At 35.9% G+C, this 25,189-nt stretch overlaps 1 protein-coding gene across 1 annotated transcript; it reads left to right on the top strand.

Annotated features, from left to right (window-relative positions):
• The first annotated feature begins 799 nt into the window (after positions 1-799).
• On the top strand, positions 800-3,855 carry LOC126693027 (pyruvate kinase, cytosolic isozyme-like). The gene is made up of 3 exons (XM_050388881.1): positions 800-1,177; positions 2,143-2,604; positions 2,822-3,855. The coding sequence occupies exons 1-3, from the start codon at positions 938-940 to the stop codon at positions 3,632-3,634; spliced, it is 1,515 nt and encodes a 504-aa protein (XP_050244838.1). The 5' UTR covers positions 800-937; the 3' UTR covers positions 3,635-3,855.
• The last annotated feature ends 21,334 nt before the right edge of the window (positions 3,856-25,189 follow it).

Below are 25,189 nucleotides of genomic sequence, written 5' to 3'. Positions count from 1 at the left end.
CCGGCTGTACCACAGTATGCCATTTAATTTTTTTTGGTTTCTAGAATAATGGTGGGGCCACTAAACCTTATGCATTGGGTGAAGTGCAAGGAACCTATAAACATTTTGATGAAAAAAGAAAAAGAAAAAGAATAGAGATATTCAAGTTTCTAACTAAGAAAGTTTATTTGAATACTCTACTATATTTTTCTAGGGCTAGCTAGAGTTAACTTAAAAGCTTTTTCAGACCATTTTCACCAATCTAGCTTTGATTATTATTTTAAAGAAATTTCTGCTTTACCCACCTATTAGTATGTGTTCACACTGTCCAATAAGGACAAAATTTCCACATTTACGAATTTCAAGCCTATGGTCTAACAGAGAAGTGGTCATTTACATGTTTGGTCCGACCAATATTATTGACCAATATTATAGGAGACCCATTCTTTGGGAAAAATAGAGAAAACCCACTAAGGTAGGAAATCTCATCAAAACAAAAAGTTTAGAAAAAGAAGATATTATTATGGGCTGAGACTTTTTAATTTTTTTTTTTTGAGGGGGATATCATGGGCTGAGACTTTAAAAAAATATTTGATTTATTTTTTCCACTAAAGTTGTTGTTTTTTTTCTTTTCTTTTTTGAGAAGAACACTAAAGTTGTTATTAGTATTGAATGCCAATTTTGAATAAGAAAATCGAATTATTAATGTATAAAAAGAGTATATTCCAGGACATATACCTCTTTCCTTGTAGTTCGAATTTGCTTGGGTCTTAAGCAATATTAATAACAAAACCGAAGCACAAAGGAAAAGACTATAACGCGCGGAACAAGAAAAGGTCGAGGAACCGTCCTTATATATATACACACATAGGTCATTGTGAGAAGCCGTAAAACCCTTAAACAGAAAACACAAAAACCCTTTGAGCCTTTGTTTTTACGTAGTTGATAGCATAGCATAATGGAGAAGATTCTTGGAGTTGATGGGTCTGAGAGCAAGAGAAAGACTAAGATTGTGTGCACTCTGGGACCTTCTTCTCGGTCTGTCGATATGTTGGAGAGGCTTTTGAGAGCTGGGATGAACGTGGCTCGCTTCAACTTCTCTCATGGCACTCATGCTTACCATCAGGAGACTCTTGATAATCTCAGGACTGCCATGAACAACACTGGCATTCTCTGTGCTGTCATGTTGGATACTAAGGTTCTTATTCATTATATAAGCCTTCTTTTCGGTTTTCTCTTTAAAGCTTTTTTTCTTTCTTTCTATTTGTTGGTATTTTTTTCTTCATTAATAATTTCTGTCTATGTAGAGATTCTCATAGACTGTTTTGGTTGCTCTTAGAATCAGTTCCTATTTGTTCATCGATAGTGTGCATAAAATAGATTGGTTTTTGGTTGTTATAATGTTGGATTGTATTTATTTATAACTAAAAATTGTTGTTAATATAATATGTTGAAAGCAAATCAAGATACTACATTTTTCTGGCCGGAGAACATGAGAGGGATTTAATTCAAGATGAAGTTTTTTCAATTTTGAAAGTATGCATTTATTTTTGGGGTTAATTTTTTGTTCATGAAAACTTTTGTTTTCTTTTATTAAAAAGATTGGTCATAAGAAGCAACTGAAAAATTTAATTTAATAAATATAGTGCTATGAATTGTAAAAACAGATCCTTAAAGGATGAGCATTAAAAGCTCTTTTCTTATTCTGTAATGTTGCCGTTCATGTGCTCCAGAGTGGCATCTAACTTTTTTGAGGAATAAAGTTGTAGGTTTTGCTTTGAAAGATCCTTTAGATTGATGCTAATTTGTGGTCTTTCTTCTTTGTCCTCCTTTAAGATCATCTACTTTTATTCATTGGGGATTGGATCCGTGATCGATATCTCACCAGCCATTAGCATATAGGATATTTGTTTTTAAGATTTCATTACTTGATTACAAATTGGTATTTGTCCTGTTCAACAAGTAATTGGTTTGGAAACCAATTACTTGATTCTTCTCCTTTTCCAAACAAAAATTCCAATAAGCACATAGGCTTCTTGGTATTCTGCTTTTGTAGATTTCATTTAGAATACAAATCGGTTATGATACGAGGTACTTGTTTGACATTTTTGTTTCTGGTAAGTTGACTGACAATGTGGTCTTCTTATATTTGAAAATTTTCAGGGTCCTGAGATTCGAACCGGATTTTTGAAGGAATCCAAACCAATACAACTCCAACAAGGTCAAGAGATTACCATCACTACTGACTATAGCATAAAAGGTGATGAGAATCTGATAAGTATGAGCTACATGAAGTTGGCTGAGCATGTGAAGCCACAAAGTGTTATTCTGTGTGCTGATGGGACTATTTCCCTTACTGTTCTGGCTTGTGACAAGGAACAGGGTTTGGTCCGTTGTCGGTGTGAGAACTCTGCTCTTCTTGGTGAGAGGAAGAACGTGAATCTTCCTGGGGTAGTTGTTGATCTGCCAACCTTAACTGAGAAAGACATAGAAGATATTTTGGGTTGGGGAGTTCCAAATAAGATTGATATGATTGCTTTGTCTTTTGTTCGTAAAGGTTCTGACCTTGCTGAGGCCAGAAAAGTGCTAGGACCACATGCAAAGAATATCATTCTCATGTCAAAGGTATGTTTAATTATTAGAGAATTTGTTGGAAAGTAGAACTAAGTTGTGTTTATCTTGCGTCACAAACTAGAACGGTTAAAATTATACTCAGCTTTATGTCACCACTTAATATTGAGTGTAGTGTAACATTTATACAGCTGAAATCAGGTTCTATATGTATGCATTCTTGACAGAAGTTTCTGTCATATCCATTAAATGTTTTGTTGTTTTTTTGTAGGTTGAGAATCAAGAAGGTGTTGCTAATTTTGATGAAATTCTAGCAAGCTCAGATGCATTTATGGTGGCACGGGGTGACCTGGGAATGGAAATTCCAATTGAAAAGATATTCCTAGCTCAGAAAGTGATGATAATGAAGGCCAACATACTAGGAAAACCAGTGGTGACAGCCACTCAGATGTTGGAGTCCATGACCAAATCTCCCCGCCCTACCCGAGCTGAAGCCACTGATGTTGCTAATGCAGTTCTTGATGGTACTGACTGTGTGATGCTTAGTGGAGAAACTGCCGCAGGGGCCTATCCTGAAATTGCTGTTCAGACCATGTCTAGAATTTGTGCAGAGGCAGAGAATTTTATAAACTATGGGGATCTTTCTAAGAGACTAATGGAAACTGCACCAATGCCTATGAGCCCAATAGAGAGTCTGGCTTCTTCAGCAGTGAGGACAGCCCATTCCATTAAAGCTGCTCTGATTGTTGTCCTAACCAAAGGAGGCAGCACGGCAAAGCTGGTGGCTAAGTACAGGCCAAGCATGCCAATTTTGTCAGTGGTGGTTCCAGAGATAACAACTGATTCTTTTGAGTGGTCATGCAGTGATGCAGCTCCAGCAAGGCATAGCCTTATTTATCGGGGTCTAATGCCTGTTTTAAGCGCAGGATCTGCAAGAGCTTCTAATGCAGAGTCAACCAATGAAACCATAGAGTTGGCCCTCCAACATGGCAAGGCCAAGGAACTTTGTAAGCCTGGAGACTCAGTTGTGGTGTTGCATAAAGTAGACACTGCTTCTGTTATCAAGATCCTGTCTGTTAATTGATATGTTGTGGGATTTTTGAGTTAATGGTCATCTAAATTTTGCAGCTCCTAATTTTGTCAGCTTTTCTTTGAGTTTATTTAAGGTTAGAACGGTTGTTTTGAGTATTTACATTGGATTTTGGAGAGGAATATGAGGGATTAATGACTATAGATGTTTTGGATTTTGGTGAGAATATTAGAGATTAATGAATTGATATTTTAGGTGCACCGCGCCCACAATTTTGTCAATGTATTGGTTATTTATTTATTTTTATTTTATTGTCTCATATTTCCTTGTCTATACATGCATCATATTCAGCTTCTCTGAATTGATTAGGCAAATAGAGCCTGTCCCAAATGGAAATCAGGATTTCCGTATGCTCTCTTCCAACGAAGCTGGATTAATCCTGTGGAACAAAGAATATAAAACTTCACAAATACAAAGGACTATGAAAAAGGTTAAACTTGCCATGATTCTTCCAATATGAACAGAAGCTAAAATTAAGCTATTTGAAAAACTGGGGTCTAAACTCTAGAGTCCAAATCTAAACAGAACAAGCCACCAACTTGGTAAGTTAAAACAAAATAGACATTACTGTGAACAAGTTATCAGAAGGAAGGAATAGCATGTTACATAAGGAAAGCCTAGCATAAAGATGCCGCAATTAGAGAGCAAAGAGGAGGATGTGCAAAGGAAAGAACAGTCTTCCAGTTCCACGGTTTTCATATGCATATTGATTTCGTCCACTCAGTTTTGTCTCCATTTTAAAAAATATTGTGACTTTTACCTTTTATTACACACACATCAATGCACACACCTTTACACAAGCAAAAAAAGAAATTGAAATTTATGACTTGAAGTCACGATTGTGTAAAGGTTTGTGTATTATTGTGTTCACAATAAGTTGTTGCTGATCATAAAATGCTTAGCTTGTCCAATAATTAGTAAGTGTTGGAAAGTTGACTATGGTTAAATGATGCCATATTTATTCTTTTAAAAGGTTACCATCGGTAGAAAATACTTCTCAATATAATGCTTTATATACATGTTTTTATTTTTTAAAAGAAAAACAAGTAAGAAATTAAATGAATTGAATCTTTTAGATTTTACATCAAATATTTTTTGTTATTATAAATTATGCTATTATTAAATAATTATTAATAAATTATTGTACAAAATACATCAACTTTGCTTGAAGTTTCACAAAATGACACTTCCCTAAACATTTCAAGAAATGATATTCATCCTTTGAAGTTTATTTAAATGCAATAAATAAGTCCATGCCCTCTCACACAATTACTTTCATAAAAAAAATTTCATTTTTAAAAAAGCTTACTTAAACTATGGATGAAATTATACTTCACATATTTAGGTTTATTGATGCATGACACTCTATTCTTGAGTTTTGTATAATTTTGTAGGAATTTTATTTAAAGATCAAAATTTCCTATTGGAAAGCCATAATGTGAGAGGGTATAAATTTATCTATTATATTTATATAAACCTCAAAAAGAGTGCCAGTGTGTCAATTCTTGAAATATGTAGGGAAATCTAATTTTGTGAAATCTCAATAAATGTTTTTTTTTTTTTTTTTAAGGAAGAAATCTCAATAAATGTTGGTTACTCAAAATTATTTATAACATCACCACTTTGAACAATGAGTAAATCCAAGCTAGACCTAAAACTAGAGATCACTCATTTTTATTGGTTGCTTTTTCACTCTAGTTTTTTAAATATAGAAAAAAAATTGTTTTTGTTCATAAATCTTGCATGAATTTCTTTTCATCCCAAACATTAAAAAAAGATTTTTTTTTTTTTTTTTTTTTTTTTTTTTTTTTTTTTTTTATTCCTGAACTTTTATAAAAATTATAAGGACTCAATTTGTAACGACCCCAATTGGTTTATTGGGTTCGAACGTTTAAGGCCCAAACAATAAAATTTGTAGAGCGTAGGCTGAAAGGCTAGGCCTTGGTCACCGGATAGTGGTTAGTCATGGTTTTCATGGTGGACGCATAGAGGTGAACTAAGTTTGTCCATGGATCTTGTCCATGAAGCTTAATGTTCTTATTATTCCTCTCTCTTTTTGGGTACCATCGTTCCAGCCCTCATTTTTTGGCGCACAAGCCCTTACATTATATAGCCATTCTCAGTTGATCCTGACCTTCCATCTGTTGATCAGGCAGGCAACTACTCGAGTACTTGTCCCATCAGCCACCCCCCCTACTTTCTGTTAGTTGCAATAACCGAAACCACACTGCTCAGGAGTCTTTTCCCATCAATGTGGCTAGGACGTTTGTTGGCGCATTTAATGCGGAGGTGACGTCTTCTCCTTGAACCACTCCCATACTATACTCCCATGCAAGTCCCATTCTACTTGCCTTTTCTTCTGGGAGTGTTTTGGAGGCTGCCTTTGATGACATGCCGTTCTTCCCTTTTAGGCCTTGGAATGCTGAGGACAGGGTCATCCTCAGCTGCATCTCTAGGCTATTTGGTCTTTCACTACTTGTCCTCGGCAACTACTCTCCTCGGCGCGGGCCCTGGGCCCTAATGGAAAGTGGATCGGGACACAAATTCTCTGGCCCCACAATAGCCCCTCAAAATCCTGCTGTCCGGATCCTCGAACGGAGAGGAGGGTTTTGATGACATCAGGCCTCTGTCAAAACTTGTCAATCCTTGTCACCTATCAGTTCTAGAGGCTCTTCGTCTGCCCGAGACACGTTCTTGGAGCCTTGGAAGGTGAAACGTGTCTTCATTAAATGCGGGCGGCTTTGTGCTTCCTATGTTTAATGGCGCGATAGTGATCTAACAGTGGAGATTTCCTTACCTTTATAGGCGGGAAAATTCGTGTAGTTACTTTCGATATGAGGTATAAATAATTCTTGGAACTGATTTGTCTCTTCACTTTTGCACTTAAGAGTTCTAGCGCACATATCCTGGGTTCAGCCAAACTTTCATCCAAATTCAAGTCTATCTCCAGCACAAAAAGCCTGTCCGAGGAACCTTTCCTCTTTTCTGTAAGTTCTCTACCTTCACTAACTCGTGCTTTTTCTTTTCTGGGTTTATTTTTCTCTTGTTCCTCTCCTTCTCCCATCACCCCCTAAATCTGTTTAGTAGCTCCTTGAGATGGTTAAACTGAAAAAGTTGGTTGAGACTGAAGAGGCGATGGAAAAGTTCATCGTCGACTATAGGATTCCCCCCAACGTAAGTTTGAGGCATTGCAAGGTGGGGGAGTGGCATCTTATGAGAAGGATGGGCGAGGTGGTAATTCCCCTTCTCGCCTTCGTAGAGGGGGGGTATGAGAATCCTCATGGGGCCAGTAATGAGGAGTTACCTTAAGCATTTCCGATTGGCTCCCACCCAGTGCGTTGCCAATATGTTTAGGATTCTAGGTTGTGTGGATACCTTAAACGAAAAAATGGGGCTAAGACTAACCCATCATGACGTAAATTGGTGCTACAATCTCCAAAATTTGAAGGGCAAATCTTACTACATGAAGACGAGAGACGATAGGGTTCGGCTAATCCAGTGCCTCCCCAAGTCCAACAAAGGGTTGAACAAGGATTTTCTTATCGTATCTGGGGAATGGCATGATGGCCTTCCTTGCCCAATGGTGGAGGGAGAACCAGGTGGGGCATAGAGAGTAGGAGGGTGCCACTCCTTTGTGCCGCCTTAATTTGGTGTGGATCAGTTACTAACCATGTACGTGCCTCTTTTTTTTTTTTTGCAGATCCACACGCCTTTCACCGACACTTTCATCTGGTTTTTGTAAATGACGAGGATGGTCAAGTCAGAGCCGTTCACAAAATCTTAGGGTACGATCCCATCTAGAAGTCATTTGCCGACCCAAAGCACGTGATTAGCGCCAACAATCCTCGGCTTTCGAAAATCACTATAGTCGAGAACGGGTTTTTGATATCTGAAGGATCTCTTGTCCCGGAGGGCATCCCCTTAGCAGGCTCTCCCCCGTCTCACTAGGCAGCGGAGGACGAAGGTGATTTGGGTTTGTCTGAGGAGGGATTTGGGGCATTTGACCAAGCTGACTCATCCGAGGATCCTTCTAGTGACCTGGGTGACCCGGACTTGTCCGAAGCGGAATTGTTGTCAATGGGAACATCCTCTCGAGCCGAGATGGGTCTTAAGAGAAAGCCCTTGACTAGCTTATTCGACCACATTGAGGGTCAACCGGGGAAGGGCGCACAGGGAAAACCGCAATCCAGTGTTCCAACTCCCCCACCCCAGCCCCAACCCGTCCAGACTAGGTCCTCCTCTACTAAGTCGCAGCCACAATCTCCTCGCCTCAAACTTCCTGCTCCTCCTCAATCAGCTCTGCCTTCTTGGTCGGATCCCACTGATTCAAAAAGAAGGAGGAGTCCCAAGGGTAAGGAACCCATGGATGGGGGAAAATCTCAATCCTCTCAGGAGAGGGAGGAAGCCCCGCGAGCTCAAAAATAGTTGAAGATCAAGCACCAAAACCAGAGGAAAGGGATCGATGCCCAATTCGCGCCAAGTGCTTGGCTTCTCACCCCAATGCTCCACGGGGAGCCATTGCTGGAAAACTCGTCCATGAGGAACCTTGGAGACGGTGAAGGCGGTTATGTGGCCAACGCGCTAGGGAGGACCTTACTGCTTCCTACTGATATGGAAGAGTTGAAGAATATGAGGATGCAGGAGGTTTTCCTCAGCGCGAAGAGGTACCTGGGTATGGTAAGGCTCCTAGAACTTATAACTCCGTCGATTCTTACTCCTAGATTCTCGTCCATAACGTGTTTGTTTGAATTGGCAGGCTATCCAGGCTACCTATAGGGTGGAGGAAGAAGTTAAGGGGCAGAGTAAGACCGCCGAGCTTGAGCGCAGTAAACGTATAGATGCTGCGCGAACCCTCAAAATTTTGAGACTGACCTCGCGAAGGCCAGGGAGGACTTAAAAGAGGCTGCCCGCGCCAAGGATAGTGCCGTGGCAGGTTTGACTGGTGCCCAAAAACAGGTCGAGAAACAGACAAAGCGCCTACTTGCTGCCGAGGAGCAATTGCAAATTGCTAAGGAGTAGATCAGTGATTTAAAGAAGAAACTGATCGAGGCAGAAAATACTAAGAGCGTGGCAGAATTTGCTAGGGATGAAGCCGTGAGAGCTAAGCAGGAGGTTGAGTTTGCCAGAATTGAGGCCGAAACTGCTAAGGACAAGGCCGAGGAGGAAGGTTACGAGGCGGGGGTGGCTGAAACCCAAGCCTCCCTTAAAGCTCAAATCCCTGAAGTATGCAGGCTATACTGCTCCCAGGTTTGTGACGAGGCCCTCAAACGAGCTGGGGTGGAAGCTTCGTCCAACTTGTGGAAGGCGGAGAGCGTATTTTATCCTCCAGCCATCCGTGAGACCGCCTCCGCCAGCTCCGAGACTATAAGCGTTCCACAGGAGGTTGAGGCTGCTCAGTCAAAAGCTGCTCAGATCATCGTCACTCCGGGCGAGTCGACTGAGGGAGGAAAGCCTTATGATGCGACAGAAGCACTTGGAGGTCTGAACCCCGAGATGCCTAAAGAGGCTGCCAAGTCTACGGTCAATGCTCAGATCTCTGGTGCCGAGGAGCCAGCCATCTTTGTTCAACCCCTACAGGCCATTCCCCTTACTAATGTCCCCAAGAGCACCAAGACTGATCCTACTCAGCCTTCCCAAGAAGGGGATGTCTCCTAGGGCCCCGAGGCTAGTTCTGCTCGGCCTTCCCAGGATGTGGCCAAAACGAAATCGAAGAAGTAGAAGCCCTGGCCAACTTTTGTATTTGCTTCTAGTTTAACTGTTAACTAGTTTCCCTTTTGTTTTAAGGACTTTAGAGTTTGCTCGCAGTTGAACTCTTTGACTGCTTATATGAAATTCTTTTCTTCCTTTTTCCTTTAAATTACATGTTCGTTGCCTTTGCCGATATTTACTATTGTTGCGAATCTCATGGTTTTTGAACTAGTTATTTTAGCATGTATGAATGGTTGTGCATATGATTTATTTAGGATCACATCCCGGAATTCTAACTTACCCATGCCCATGGGGCGTTGAACTTGTATCTGAACATACTTCTGGGGAGCCAAAGGTATCATCCGAGATGCCGAGTGTGTTGTTAGGCCGAGCCTGGTACTTAGATTTCTTTTAAGTAGTTGATTTCCTCATAGGTTTGAGTCTGAGGATCATGTAATACCTTGGTTTTGTCCAAAACTTAGAATTTTCTTTAAGTAGTTGGTTTCCCCATAGGTTTGAGTCCGAGGACCATGTAATACCTTGGTTCTGTCCAAAACTTAGATTTTTCTTTAAGTAGTTGGTTTCCCCAAAAGTTTGAGTCCGAGGACCATGCAATACCTTGATTCTATCCAAAACATAGAATTTTCTTTAAGTAGTTGGTTTCCCCACAAGTTTGAGTCCGAGGACCATGCAATACCTTGGTTCTATCCAAAACTTAGATTTTCTTTAAGTAGTTGGTTTCCCCATAGGTTTGAGTCCGAGGACCATGCAATACCTTGATTCTATCCAAAACTTAGATTTTCTTTAAGTAGTTGGTTTCCCCATAGGTTTGAGTCCGGGGACCATGCAATACCTTGGTTCTGTCCAAAACTTAGATTTTCTTTAAGTAGTTGGTTTCCCCATAGGTTTGAGTCCGGGGACCATGCAATACCTTGGTTCTGTCCAAAACTTAGATTTTCTTTAAGTAGTTGGTTTCCCCATAGGTTTGAGTCCGGGGACTATGCAATACCTTGGTTCTGTCCAAAACTTAGATTTTCTTTAAGTAGTTGGTTTCTCCATAGGTTTGAGTCTGAGGACCATGCAATACTCGGCCAAGGTGTGGGGCGTTGACCTGACGTTGGAAGCCCCTAGAACTGTCTGTGCCATTGGCGCTTCGAAGCTAAGCCCCTAGTGGAACTTTATATTAGGGTAACAACGGCGGGTTGCTGGAAGTGATGGAGGGGTTTTCGCAGGCCCTTGTTTGACAGGAGCTTGATCCACCGCCTGTGCCAACACACAAGCCTTTCCCACAGATAACGCCAATTGTAAGGACTCAATTTGTAACGACCACAATTGGTTTATTGGGTTCGAACGTTTAAGGCCTAAACAATAAAATTTGTAGAGCGTGGGCTGAAAGGTTAGGCCTTGGTCACTAGATAGTGGTTAGTCATGGTTTTCATGATGGACGCACAGAGGTGAACTAAGTTTGTCCATGGATCTTGTCCATGAAACTTAATGTTCTTATTATTCCTCTCTCTTTTTGGGTACCATCGTTCCAGCCCCCCTTTTTTGGCGCACAAGCCCTTACATTATATAGCCATTTTCAGTTGATCCTGACCTTCCATCTGTTGATCAGACAGGCAACTACTCAAGTACTTGTCTCATCAGCCACCTCCCCCTACTTTCTGTTAGTTGCAATAACCGAAACCATACTACTCAGGAGTCTTTTCCCATCAATGTGGCTAGGACGTTTGTTGGCGCATTCAATGTGGAGGTGACATCTTCTCCTTGAACCACTCCCACACTGTACCCCTGTGCGAGTCCCATTCTACTCGCCTTTTCTTCTGGGAGTGCTTTGGAGGCTGCCTTTGATGACATGTCGTTCTTCCCTTTGAGGCCTTGGAATGCTGAGGACAGGGTCATCCTCGGTTGCATCTCTAAGCTATTTGGTCTTTCACTACTTGTCCTCGGCAACTACTCTCCTCGGCGTGGGCCCTAATGGAAAGTGGGCCGGGACACAAATTCTCTGGCCCCACAAAAACATTTTTCAATAATTTATAGGCAAAAATAAGGATAAAAGTGAACTTTTTTTAATAGTTTAAGAATGAAAAATAATCTTAAAAAAAAAAAGTTCAAGGACAAAATGTAAAACATTTTCAATAGTTTAAGAATTAAATAATTATAACAAATTTAGAGATGAAAAATAAAATTCATCCAAATTTTAAAGGTGAAAACCAAAATTGATGCTATTTAGGGACAAAAACAATAAGTTAGCCTTTAAATAAGACCAATTTAGTAATATAAATCATTTTTCATAATGTAAGTTTAATAGTACAGTGAACACTTTATTTATTACTAAATTCTATTAATAAGTCTATTTGGAAAAATAACTTAATTTATACAATAATATATATAAATAAATTCCTTTTTTTTACTTCAATACTACCACATAAAATTTTAGAAATTTTTTTTTCCATGCAAATTCCCTTGTAACATGAAATCACTTATACAAGGAGTGCATCCAACCCACACTAACCCTACCAAACCAATCCAACACAACCCAACCTAATGCCTTGGGTTGGTTTTTGTGGGGATTGAGATGAGTTGAAATTTTATTTTAAGCCTCAAGTTGGATTGAGTTCAGGACCTTAGCTTGATAGTTCTTTCAACCATAGCTGTAAGTATCCTACGATACGTATCGTATCGTGTGGAAAAATTCTGTATCGTATCGGCGTATCGTAATCGCTCATGAATCGTACGATACAATGTGCATATCGTATAAATCGTATTATATCGTAAAATCATACGTATCGTACGATACATAGACAAATGCTTTAAAATGAGATTTTTTGGGTTAAAATTTGTGCTTTTATTTGAATCTAACAAGTTGTTAGACTTGTTTTTAGCAAAAAATTATTAGTTTAGTTAATTTAGCCTACTAAAATAACATATTCATAAGTTTTTCCCCCACTCTCCTACAATTGGACTATACAATACACACTTGCCTTTCACTTTAATATTTAAAAATTTATTTTAATTTTTATTGTTATTGTTATAAGTCCAAGAAACTAGAATGCCAAAAAAAAAAAAAATATAAAATAAAAAGAACAAGAAGAAATAGTAAATGTTAATGACGAATAACGATGAAGAAAATTTTAATTAAGAAATAAATTTGCAAAATTATAAACATGATGATAGCGCTGACTTAGATGGGGTTGATTAGGTAATTTGATGAATATGATGAAAATAAATTATTATTTTTGAGTCATTTGTAATATATTATCACTTTTGAATTTAAGTAATTTGAATGTGTATAATATAAACACATACTAGTTTGATTTATTTAGTTAGCTTGTTAAATATTAGTATTACATAAGTGATGAATAAATTAGTTATTAGTTGAATATATTCAAAATTTGTAATGAATATACCCTTTATATATGTATATTTATAATTTTTTTTTATAAATTTTATTAAGTGTTTGTGTATTTTACAATACATAATACGATACGATACACGATACACAAAAATTAAAAATTAATTTACGATATGATTCATGTTTTGACAACTATTCTTTCAACTCACCGGACCTAACTCAGCCCATCAAATATAGAAGTTTATTTTATTACGCTTATTTTAGTTTATTTTATATTTTGGTATTTTGAAAATTGGTATTGGTTAATTTGTAAACTTGCAACATATTATATGAACTGTAATATCTTCTTTTTTTAAAAAAAAAAAAAAAAAAAAAAATAGTAAAAACGATGGCAAACTTTCATGGGTATAGTGGGAATTTCGTAATTATAGAAAAGGGCAAAGATGGGAAAAGTAGAACTATAAAAGAAAGCAGAAACCCTAGAACAGAGATTATCAAACTACTTGATCTTATCTGAGCGGAAAGGTGAAGGTGACTATGGGTGTAAGGACGCAGCTTAGGGGGTCTCTTCTCATCTCTCAAATCTCTAAATCAGTAAGAGCCACCGCTCCTCCTCTTCCGTAGGGGTTGCTGGCGGCTCTGTTTTTCTGGAAAAAGAGTTAAAAGAGTGAAAGAGCCCTTTTTGCTGGCAATGTCTTTTATCACTTTCACTTTCACCCTTTTGTGATGAAGACTGCCTGCAGTCTGAGCCCACCCCACTTCGATTTTTTCAATCGAGAGGGCTGTGATGGCTTCGCGGGCTTCCCAATCCTATATTTGTTTTTTTTAGTTCTTTCTTTTTCATTAAATTGAAGCATATTATTTGGTTTTTTTTTTCAAGGAAAATAAGAATCTAATCGCGAGGTTTCTTTTTTGGTTAAAAGGAAATATGGGGTTTGATTGCAATGGGAAATTATCTTTGGAACTTTTGAGGGGTTTTGTTGGGTTAGCGTTTTGAACTTTGAAAACTTTGTATTTTGAAAAAAAAAAAAAATGCAAATTTTAAAAGTTAAGTTCTGAAAACATGTTTTTTTTTTGTGTGTGTGTTTGTGTTTTCATTCAAAATTGCTTTTTTTCTCCACTAAATCGCAATGCTAAATCAACCTGATTTTGATTGATTGATTAGCGGGTAGATTATGGTGGTATATGAATGTTTCAGTCTATGGAAGTGTTCTGTATTTGTTCTGTTGTAGTTTAAACTTGGTACTCGGAAGTGTTAATTCATTGTCTCGTTTTTCGTTTAATAATAAGTAAAGTTGTGATTACTGCTAGCATCTATTATTTTGCAATGTTTTATTATTATTTTTGATTGATATTATTTTGCAAGTCAGCAAGAGAAAATGGAATTAACAACAGCTGGTCCATAGGGTGGAGCGGAAGGTATGAATGTGAATGTGATGATGTTTATTGAAGAATAAAGGGGTGCTTGAAAATGGCAAGACCGATGTTTCCTGTGGAGTGAGATCAAATGCATGGTGTGTTTACTTGAATTCCCTTGTATTCTATGTATATGTTAGTTCTAAATTCGTGAAGGTATATCGTATTCATATATGGTTTATTTTCCTTTTGGGACAAGGTTTTGTAATGGATAAAGGAAGAAACAGAGGAAAAAAATGTATCTATTTGTCTGTCTTTTTTTTTTTTCCTTTGCTTTTTAAGGGATTATTTTTTCTTTATAAATCATTGAAGGATCTTGAGGGAATACTATGAAATGTGTGTGTGTGTATATATATATATATATATATATATATATATTCTGTTTGATTCCAATAAATTTTGATATATAGAAAATAAACTTTGGTAGAATGAATTATATTATTATAAGTAAAGTGCGTAGTCTTGATCGTTAGGAAAAAATTGCCCTCGCACCCCTTAACTTTCAACTACTTGTTTCTCAAAAAAAAAAAAAAAAAAACTTTCAACTACTTGTCAAGACACTCCTCCTCCTGAAATTTTATATTGGTCAATTTATACTATAAACCATTCATAGCTGCCAAATCAATCCATTAGTAATCTCTCATTAGTATTCTAACAGAACAATCAATTGTACTTCAAAAAACCAAATCTAATCCATCAACTTGAAGGTAGAGGAGAGAAACCTTGGGGTCAGGTTTAGAGAGAGAGAGAGAGAGAGAGAGAGAGAGAGAGCCCATCAAACCAGACCAACCATTTGTATCACCAAAGCCAGAGTTTGTGTCCTGCCGTCGTCCAAATCCTATGCAAGTCAGTTAGGCCAGAGTAGAAACTCACCCAACACAAAATGCAAAATCAAATCAATATAAACACAAAACACACCCATCTGCATGATCAAATCAACATCAACCAAATAGTAGAAACCCAATTAAAAGTGAAAAAAAAAATTAGAAGGAAAGAAAACCATGAGCACTAGCACTAGCATTGGAGATTCAAAAAAAGTACCTATTTTAGGATATCAGATATTACTTTATTTATTTTACAAACTCATTTTATAACTTACTCTACATCTCAATTTCTATTTTTACATAAATTTCATTAAAATAATATAATTTAATATAATCAACAATTCACTCTCTCTCTCCATTAAACCCACAGCTAGCAATCACCAGATCACCGCCACCTCCAGTAACCACCTCTCGCTAAAACTCGGCCCAACCACAGCACTAGCCACCACCATCACTGAACCATAACAACCCACAAATCAATAGCCGCCACCACTACATCATTGACACACCACAAATCCAAAAATTTCAACAAAATTTCCATAGTCGTGAGCCATAAACAACCACTAAGATACATACCCATTGCCATTGCCATTGCCAAATCACCAGCTGAGATTCATACCTAAACCCACTGATGAGCCACAAACAACCATTGAGATCCATACCCTTTAGTTCTGCTGAGCCACAAACCCACCACCTAAACCAACCCAACAATCATTGAGGCTCACCACTGAAGCCAACCTAGCCACCATCGAATCCAACCTAGCCAACCCATTGAATCCAATTGACCCATGATGAGCCACGATCACCCCACCCATGGCAAGCAACCACGACCGCCTCACCCACGGCGAGCCACGAGCCCATACTAGTCTACAACGTTCTGAATCCCACCCACCCAAAGCCTCCACGCTAATTGGAATTCCACCCACCCAAAGCCTTCACGTCCATCTGTGTCGTGCCGATCTAAAGCCCAAAAGCTAATATTAAGAGAGAGGAGAAGCTTTCAAGGTGAGAGGAAGGAAGGAGAGAGCATGGGAGAAAGAGAGAAACTCTGAAAGTGAGGAAAAGAGAGAGATTAAAAAATAATTTTTTCTTTACAATCCCATGAACGTTGGGATGTAAAATTTTTTGGGTTTAGATACTTGGATAGAGCATGAATTTAAGAGTGTAGTTGCTAAAATAGCAACCGGGGGGGCGTAAACACCCCCAATGCTAGTGCTCCAGAGCTTATGATTGAAACAAACATAGGTCTAACGTAATACTTGAAATTCCAAATAAAATGCAAAATCAACACCAATCTCATCAAATACCTCATCTACATGACTGTCTCCTTTAGAGCTTACAACTTTTTTTTTTTTTTTTTTTTTTTTTTTTTTTTTGAGAAGAGAGCTTACAACCAATTGAACCCAAGTCTTGCCACCATCAACAACAACGACAACATCAAAAAGAAAAAAAGAAGCTCAATTGAAAATGCTAAAATAAGTAAAAGCATCTAAGGAGGCCAACGAGCTTGCTGGAAAGCCTTGCTCAAACTTGGCACCAAGTATCTTCTCAAACTGCCTTCTAATCTCATTGTCTTTCAAAACCCTTTGCATCCCACCCAATATATTAGGATTTTTTTGCAATTTAACACCAAAACACTAACAATTTTGTTAGTTAACATCATTTCCAAACTACACATCTCGAGTCTGTTAGACACTTAGACTTGAGTTCACTATAGCAACTCGAGCCCACTATAGCAACTTGAGTCTCAGAGACTCGAGTTCAATGTGCTAGCAGTGGAAATTTTTTCCATGTGGAACTCAAGTCTTTAAGACTCAAGTTCCCTTAGCAAAACCCAAAAAACACACGCTCATCTTCTCTCAAAAGCCTAACTCTCATCTTCTCTCAACAAACCCCAAAACCTAGCTCTCATCTTCTCTCAAGGAACCCAGAAAACAAGAACTAAAAGCTTAAAGAAGAGCATAAACTAACAACGGTGGAAAATTAAAAATAGATAGAAAAAATAAATTCTCAGATAATTTTAATTTTGAATTGTAAACAGGAGGCAAAGCTTAAAAGAAGAGCTTAGAGTAACAATGGTGGAGAAATGAAAAACAAACAGAAAAGGAAAGAGAGATTGTATCAGAGATGAAAAACTGAATAAATATGAATCAAATGAATTGAAATGAAATCCTCACCGCCTCCATTCTTGAAGAGTGAAAAATTCCTTGGACTTCATCTCGGTCTGCAGAGGAAGCACTATTCCGTTGGAGACAAAAATGCCATCACCGCTAATGTCGTTTTCACCAAAACCATCATAACCTTTATCGAATGCCTTCTTTCTTCTTCACTCCTTCACTCGAGTTCCACATGGATAATTTTTTCCTCATTAGCTTGGGACTCGAGTGTTATAGGCTTGATTTGTACATTGAACTCAAGTCTTTTAGACTCGAGATGCTAGTTTCCTAAATATTTTCGAAAACCTGCTAACTAATGAAATTGTTCCTAAAATGGTGTTAAATGGAAAAAAAATCCTAATATATCATCCTTGCTTACCATATCAACTGGGTACTTTGAGACCATGGCCCCCACCTTAAGATGATTCACCACCAACATGGCATTATTGGTCACCCATAATGGGCCATGCCAAAAGTGGGACCCCACACACAATTGCCTTTACAGTAGAGTTCAAACCACAACGGGATACAAATCTACCTGTTGATGGATGACTTAATATCAACAACTGAGTTGCCCATCCGTCACCCGTGTATTATCAAACCTTTCTTCCCTACTTTCCCATCCAACCCATTATTAAGAAAATAATCATATTTTTTTTGGATGACCCATATTAGCAAACCCTTCTTTAATTGAACTTATTTTTCTTAAACACAACAGAACAAAGCTGGCTTTGAGGTGAGTTGAGTTGAACGTACTAAAATTTGGTTTGGTTTGATAGGCTCCGACTCCGGTGAGACAATGAATGGCTGGTCTGGTTCAATGGGCTCTCTCCCTCTCTCTCTAAATTTGACCCCAAGGTTTCCCTCTCCTCTACCATCGGGTTCATGGATTAGATTTATTTTTTTGAAGTCAACATGAGTCTCACATGATTGTTCTGTTAGTATTCTAATGAGAGATTAGCTAATGTATTGATTTGGCAACTGTGAATAGTTTATGGAGTAAATTGGCCAATGTAAAAGTTTAGAGGGTGTCTTGACCAGTAGTTGAAAGTTTAGGGGGGTGTCAGGCCATTTTTCCCTGATTGTTATTATCCTAAAACAGCCACGGTATAAAACAAATCAACCACCACGTCTTGGTTGTCATTTTGTTGTAGCTTAAGCTATAATTTCATTTAAATTTTTTTTATTGGATATGAATTTTGACAAACTCTTGGATTATATTTTCTTCTTGTATCCTTCATATTTGAATTTCAAGTTTTTGTAGTCTAAATTATGCATAAAAATAAATAGATAGATCGAATATTAAACAAAATTTAATTGACATGAAATTTTATGTGTTACAAACATAAAAAAAATAAAAAAAAAGAAAAAAAAAAGAAAAAAAGAAAAAAGAAGAAGCAACCCTACTGATATTTTTAAAATACATAAGCTTCTTAATTTTTTAAATAGGACTCTTAGCCTTAGGCTACAACTTTTTGTGTTATTGAACCTAAATTAACAACTATAATCAGCTACCACAGCTAGAGTTATTTAGCACTGCCCTTGCAGGCAAAACTATTTTTGCATTGCATCTCAGTTTTGCAGTCATGTGTGCGGTGTAGTGTACAAGATGTTGTTTGGTCAATTTTGGGATGGTAATTAGCCTGTTTTGAGTCACATGTGCGGTGTGATGTACAAGATGTTGTTTGGTCAGTTTTGGGATGGTAATTGACCATGATAACCTGAAAAAATATATATCATCCCAAAATCGGGGGGATATTTTCAAAATTTATCAAACTCATATGCAAATTTAAGGAAATCTTTCAAAATTTATCAATTTTTTAGGATATTTTAGGGCCCAAGCCCATATCTCTAACTTTCAAAGCCTCTTTTGTTTGTATTTTTAGCTATAAAAAAAAAAAAAAAAAAAAAAAAAAAAAAAAAAAAAAAAAAAAAAAAATTAGGTCTAAGAAAAATTTCATACTATTGATTTTTTTGGCCTAAAATTGAAAAGGAAACTTACAAAGAGAATCAATTTAAGAGAAGCAATTAGTCCAATCCACGATTAAAGAAAGTAAATCGTACCACATTGCCAAATTGACTACTAAAATCACTGGTTTTTGGAACACCAACAGTGCAGCTTGGTTACCCACAAATAGTACAGACTTTCCAATCAAATCTACAAAGTTTCCCATAACATATACAAACTTTCCCATAAAATACAAAAACTCTCCAACAAATTGTATAGACTTTCGCACAAAATATGTAGACTTTCTCATAGTGTATAGATATTCTCACAAAATATACAGACTTCAAATAGAATTTAAAGACTTTCTCATAAAATATATAGTTCTCTCTCAAATGTACAAAATTTCCCATAAAATATACAAATTTTCTCATAAAATGTACAGACATTTTCCATAGTGTATAGATTTTCCTACAAAATATATAGACTTCCCCATCACTTATATATACAGATTTTCCCACAAAATATACAAACATTCCCAAAAAATATACATACTTTCCCATAAGATATACACAATTTATCACAAAATGTACAGATTTTTCCATATAACGTATAGAATCTGTAAAATTTACATTTTTTATTATGAAATGTATAGACTTTCCCACAAAATATACAATTTTTCCTTATAAAATGTACAAACTTTCCTATAAAATATACATACTTTCTTCTAAAATATACAGATTTTCCCACAAAATGTACAAACTTTCCCATAGAACACACAAACTTTCCCACAAAGTGTACAAATTTTCCCATTAGTTATACAAACTTTCTTATAAAGTATATAAACTTTCTCACAAAGTGTACATACTATTGCACGAAATATACATGCTTCTAATACAATATACAAATTTTCCCCGGAACATATAAACTTTCCCTTAAAAGGCGTAGATTTCCCATAAAGAGGTACCAACTTTCCCATTGTGTGTATAGATTTTACTATAAAATATATAGACTTCCCCTCTAATATATAGATTTTTCCACAAAATGTACATATTTTTCCAGAGAACATACAGACTTTTCCACAAAGTGTATAGACATTCACACAAAATATATAGACCTTAAGTAAAATATACACAATTTTCAACAAAATGTACATACTTTCCCATAGAAAGTACAATCTTTCCTACTATGTGTAAAGTTAAAATCGCACAAGGTGAATGTGTAAAATCAATTTGGGAGTAAAAAAAATATAAATAATAAAAAGAATGATGATGTGACCAATGACATAGCGAATGAGGTGACACAACAAAAATATAACAACATTAAATTGCTTAAGATGAATATATATATATATATATAGACAATTTTTTTTTCTTTTTTTTTTCAAATTTTTTTTTTTTGGGTTGCAATATACGTTGCTTAAAATTTGTCTATTTAATTTTTTAAATAAACAAGTAGGTTAAAGTGTCATAGGAATAACCTTTCAATATGAAAGGCAAAATGAGGACAACTCCCTTCTAGAATTTGACCAAAACTTTGTGCTGATAATGTGTTATATATATAAAAAATAAAAAAATAAAATAAATTAGCAAGAAGACAAGAAAAAGAAACAAGAGAATAAGATAATATGTAGAACTTAATTTTCAAGTGGCCATCTATGCTATAATAGTAGTGGCGGCACTAGAATTTTTTTTTCTAAGGTGGTCATTAAGAAACTTAAATTATACAAAATATAATAAGAAGAGAACTTGAATATATCAACATCACACACACACACAAAAAAAAAAAAAAAATACATGATATTTTACAATTTTTTTTCTACAAACAAAATTAAAAAGCAAAAAGAGATTGATGAGAAATTAAGTGAGAACTGAGAATGCTGAAATCAGAGTATTAAAGTGAGAAAAAGTCTGAAATGATGATAGAGAAGAGAAAAATTGAGAAAGTGAGAGAGAGCAATGAATGATATATGTTGTGATTGTGAGCCAAGCCGTTGAGGATACTCATGGCCACAATTTCTTTTTTGGTACTATTTTTCAGGAAAATTAAATTAGGGATTATTTAATTATTTTTATGGAATGGGTTGAATGAGTTATGAATATGAATGATTAGGAGTTTTTATTTTTTATTTTGGAATGAGCTCTTGCTGAATATTTTGTTCATTTTTTGTTGTTTGGCTTAATTTTGTTGTTTTTAGGCTATTTTTATGCATTTTGGGCTAATTTTTTTGTTATTTGAATATATATTTTTTAAGAAGTTAAGGATTATGTTTAGGGGGTCAAGATTATTTTTGTGAGGGATCATGTTTAGTTACAAAATTGATTGTAGTCATAGGCTACAACCTTACTTAATATCTTTATGTTGGTGGTCAATTTTGACAAATCTACTATTAAATTACATCTTTTTCTTATATCCTCTATGCTTACAAAATTTTTAGAAAATTAAAAATCAATAGCTATGTCATCAATAAATTGTTTAAATTGTAAGTTTTTATAATTTAAAATTATGCATAAAATATAAGTATATAAATCATATAGTAAATAATATCCAATTAACACAAAATTCGACATGTGTAAGAGCATAAAGAATATGCAATTCAACGGTTAGATTTTCAAAATATGAAGTAATGTTAATTTTATTGAGTAAGATTATTGTCTTAGATTACAACCAATTTTGTAGCTAAATTTTGTCATTTTGGGAGAAATGCAAGGTGTTGGGGTTTATGTCCTAAAATCTAATTTATTGACATGTCATAAATAATTAAATTGTTTAATTATATGAGACTACCCATAAATGAATTAATGGGACATTATCTTAGTCCATGAGATGCATAATATGTGATCCATGTGAAAAGTCACAAAAGATATAAATCACAAGTTCTTTGTAAACTCAGAATTTTAGTTCGTAGCCGGTGATGAAATTGGGCATTTCATCTACGAAGACTATAACATATCAATTAAGATGATTTGTCTTGATCATGGAAGTAGAGACTTCTAGTTGATATGTTGATATGTTTTAAGAATTAAGACATATTGAACCGGACCGCTGTGAGATTTATTATTCTCCTAATGACTGTTAAATGAATAATAAATCTTACGACTTTTATTTACATCAACTCTAAATTCTGAGAGAATAATGGACTTGATCATGAGGTGTAAGTTGTTTAGATATATCAGGAGTGAGATCTATAAATCACGATCAAAACCTCAGTATGTTGGGCAGCCGTATTTAATGTTGATAGAGCACATATTCTCAAGATGGAATTCATAATCTCTTAACGGAGATATAAAATATTCTCTTGAGATAAATTTAATGGGTTTGGTTATTTAGAGTGATGGGCCCATCCACTTTAGTAAGGTGTTACTAAAGTATATATTTATGGAATTGGATTTCATAAATTTATGATGAATAACTTAAGATGTAATAATCAAGAATTAAGATGTAGTAATCTTTAAAGTGACAGTCTACGTTCATGACTTTGTATTACTACGAATATTTTATGAAGGAGTTGCATGTATAATAAAGTCTTGGGATAAAATTTTTTAGTAAGGCCTAGAGTGCAATTATATTCATATAATAGTATTGAATATAATTAATGGTAATTTTGGACTTGTCAAGAGTTGACAGAAAAGCCCAAGGCTCATTGGAGCTAGAGTCTTATTTGTTCCCTTTTGGTCCCACTCCAAGCCACATACTAGAGACCAATTGGAATGGTCTAAAAGGCTAGCCCAATTAGATAATCAGTTATATATATAAGGAGAGAAACATACAGAATTTAAGATATGTGGTTTTTCATTAAGATCATATAAGATACATGAAATGGTTTGTATGTATGTGTTGGACACTCTCTAATTCTCCCTTGATCAAATTCATATAATTGATTGAGAGAGCACACTTTTGGGCATTAGTGGAATTGGAGTGAAGATTGAAAGTATTCCCAAGTACTTTTAATCCTTGTTTTGAAATTCACCACACTAAGGTACACTCTCTTGTTGATAACGCCTTAAAATGTGTACTTGTTATATATTTATTTGGGCGTTATCTCCTTATTACTATGCTTAATTTGTAAAATTAAGATCATATAAGATACATGAAATGGTTTGTATGTGTGTGTTGGACGCTCTCTAATTCTCCCTTGATCAAATTCATATAACTGATTGAGAGAGCACACTTTTGGGCATTAGTGGAATTGGAGTGAAGATTGAAAGTATTCTCAAGTACTTTTAATCCTTGTTTTGAAATTCACCACACTAAGGTACACTCTCTTGTTGATAACGCCTTAAAATGTGTACTTGTTATATATTTATGCAGGCGTTATCTCCTTATTACTATACTTAATTTGTATAATTAAGCCATGATTTGCATTAGTCCCTATTATTTATCTTTACATAATTTCTTGAGTAAGATGCTATTCATTGTGTGTAATTTTCTACTTTTAGGAAATCATGTGAGAAAGATGAGTTTACAAGAATTTGTGAGAGAATGGAGGTCAAACTAGAATTAAAGTGGAGCTAAAGGACCATGCTTAAATGTCTAAGGAGGTGCTTCTGGAGTGCTTGGATCGTCTACCATGATTGGAAGCTTTAAATAAGGAAAGAAATCAAAGAGGCAGAATCTGAAAAGGAAAAATCTGATTTGAGCACTGATCAGTATTTTGGGCGTATCTCTCTCCTCAAAAATCCAATTGACACAAGGCCAGATGGGTTGGAACCGTGACTTAAATATTTACAACTTTTCAGTTTTGTGTTTTTCGAAATTCTTAATTTTTGAAGGCCGAAATTAACTCACAAGTTACTACTGTAAACTTGGATGGAAATAAAAATAGTAAATGTTTTATTTTCTTTGGACACCTAGACATTAGGGTTTTGAAGGGAGGCTGGGCAGAACGAATTTTGGTAGAGAAAACCTTGTATTTTTCTTTCTCTAATGGTAGCCTAAACTCTTTGCTAGGGCTAGGGGTTATGTTTCTTCTATACGGTATGAATATTCAATGTGATTCTTTTTAGGATTTTATCAACGACATATTTGATTGTTCACTTAGATTTCTTTTGATGTATTAGTTCTTCCATGCTTTCAATAAGTTCAATCGTGTTTTTCTTATTGTTTAGATGAATTTCTAATAGTTTCAAATAGGAATTTCTAATAGTTTCAAATAGAAATCAGGATTTAAAGTGAATGAGTTTTTCTGAAAACTTTTCTAACTGCATTATCAATCGAGGTTATCATGCGTTCTTGAATTGTCTCAGTTCAACCGAATCATAAGTTTTTAATTGTATAAGAACAATCAATTATGAAATAGATATTTTCTTAGATCACAAAGAATTTCATATCGATATAGGGAAACACCCCGATGCCTTACATTATTGATTTAAATAAGTTATTATTGTTATTCTTGTTTACAATTACCAGACAAAAATTATTCTTCATCTTCACCAAAAGTTTTTTAATTATATTGTCTTTGAATTTACCCTACTCCTTGTGGTTCGACCTCGGTACTCCGAGAATTATATTGCTACAATCTCCTGCACTTGGGAGTGAGCAAGCAATTTTGGCACCGTTGCTGGGGAGCTGCTGTGGATTTAGAGGCAATTTTTTTTTGGGAGCAAAGCATAGCTAGTGGAAATTCTTCTATTAGTAACTTCGTTCCATTTTTTCCCTTATTTTGTTTTTATTTTATTTTATTGTGCATTCATTGTTGCATGAGCATTTGAGTTAGAAACAAGAGAGGCAGATTAGAAAATTTTGAAACTTACCTTGGTAATCTTCTTGACACACCTTTGCCTTCACCTTCTTCATCAATCATGGGTGATGAAACACGTAATAATCATGAGGAGAATAGAAGAACTATGTATGAATTGTTACATCCCACACAAAATTCTGTTCCTTCATGCATCATGTTTCCACCTAATGCACCACATGTAGAATTGAAGCAAGGTTTATTAGCAATACTTCCTGACTTTAGGGGACAAGAAAATGAAAATCCTTATGTCCATGTTAGAGCTTTTGAAGAGGTAATTAGTAGTTTCTATGCACAAAATGTTATTGAGACTGCTAAGTTACGTTTCTTTCCTTTTTCACTTAAGGATAAGGCAAGAAGTTGGCTTTACACCTTGAAACCTAGGTCTATAGGTAGTTGGGTTGGGGGGGGGGGGGGAGATGGCCAAA

The sequence above is a fragment of the Quercus robur genome, chromosome 7 (genome assembly GCF_932294415.1).
Source record: "Quercus robur chromosome 7, dhQueRobu3.1, whole genome shotgun sequence".
Classification (NCBI taxonomy): domain Eukaryota; kingdom Viridiplantae; phylum Streptophyta; class Magnoliopsida; order Fagales; family Fagaceae; genus Quercus; species Quercus robur.
Note: the sequence above shows the minus strand (reverse complement) of the source record. Positions and strands in the feature narration are given on the sequence as shown.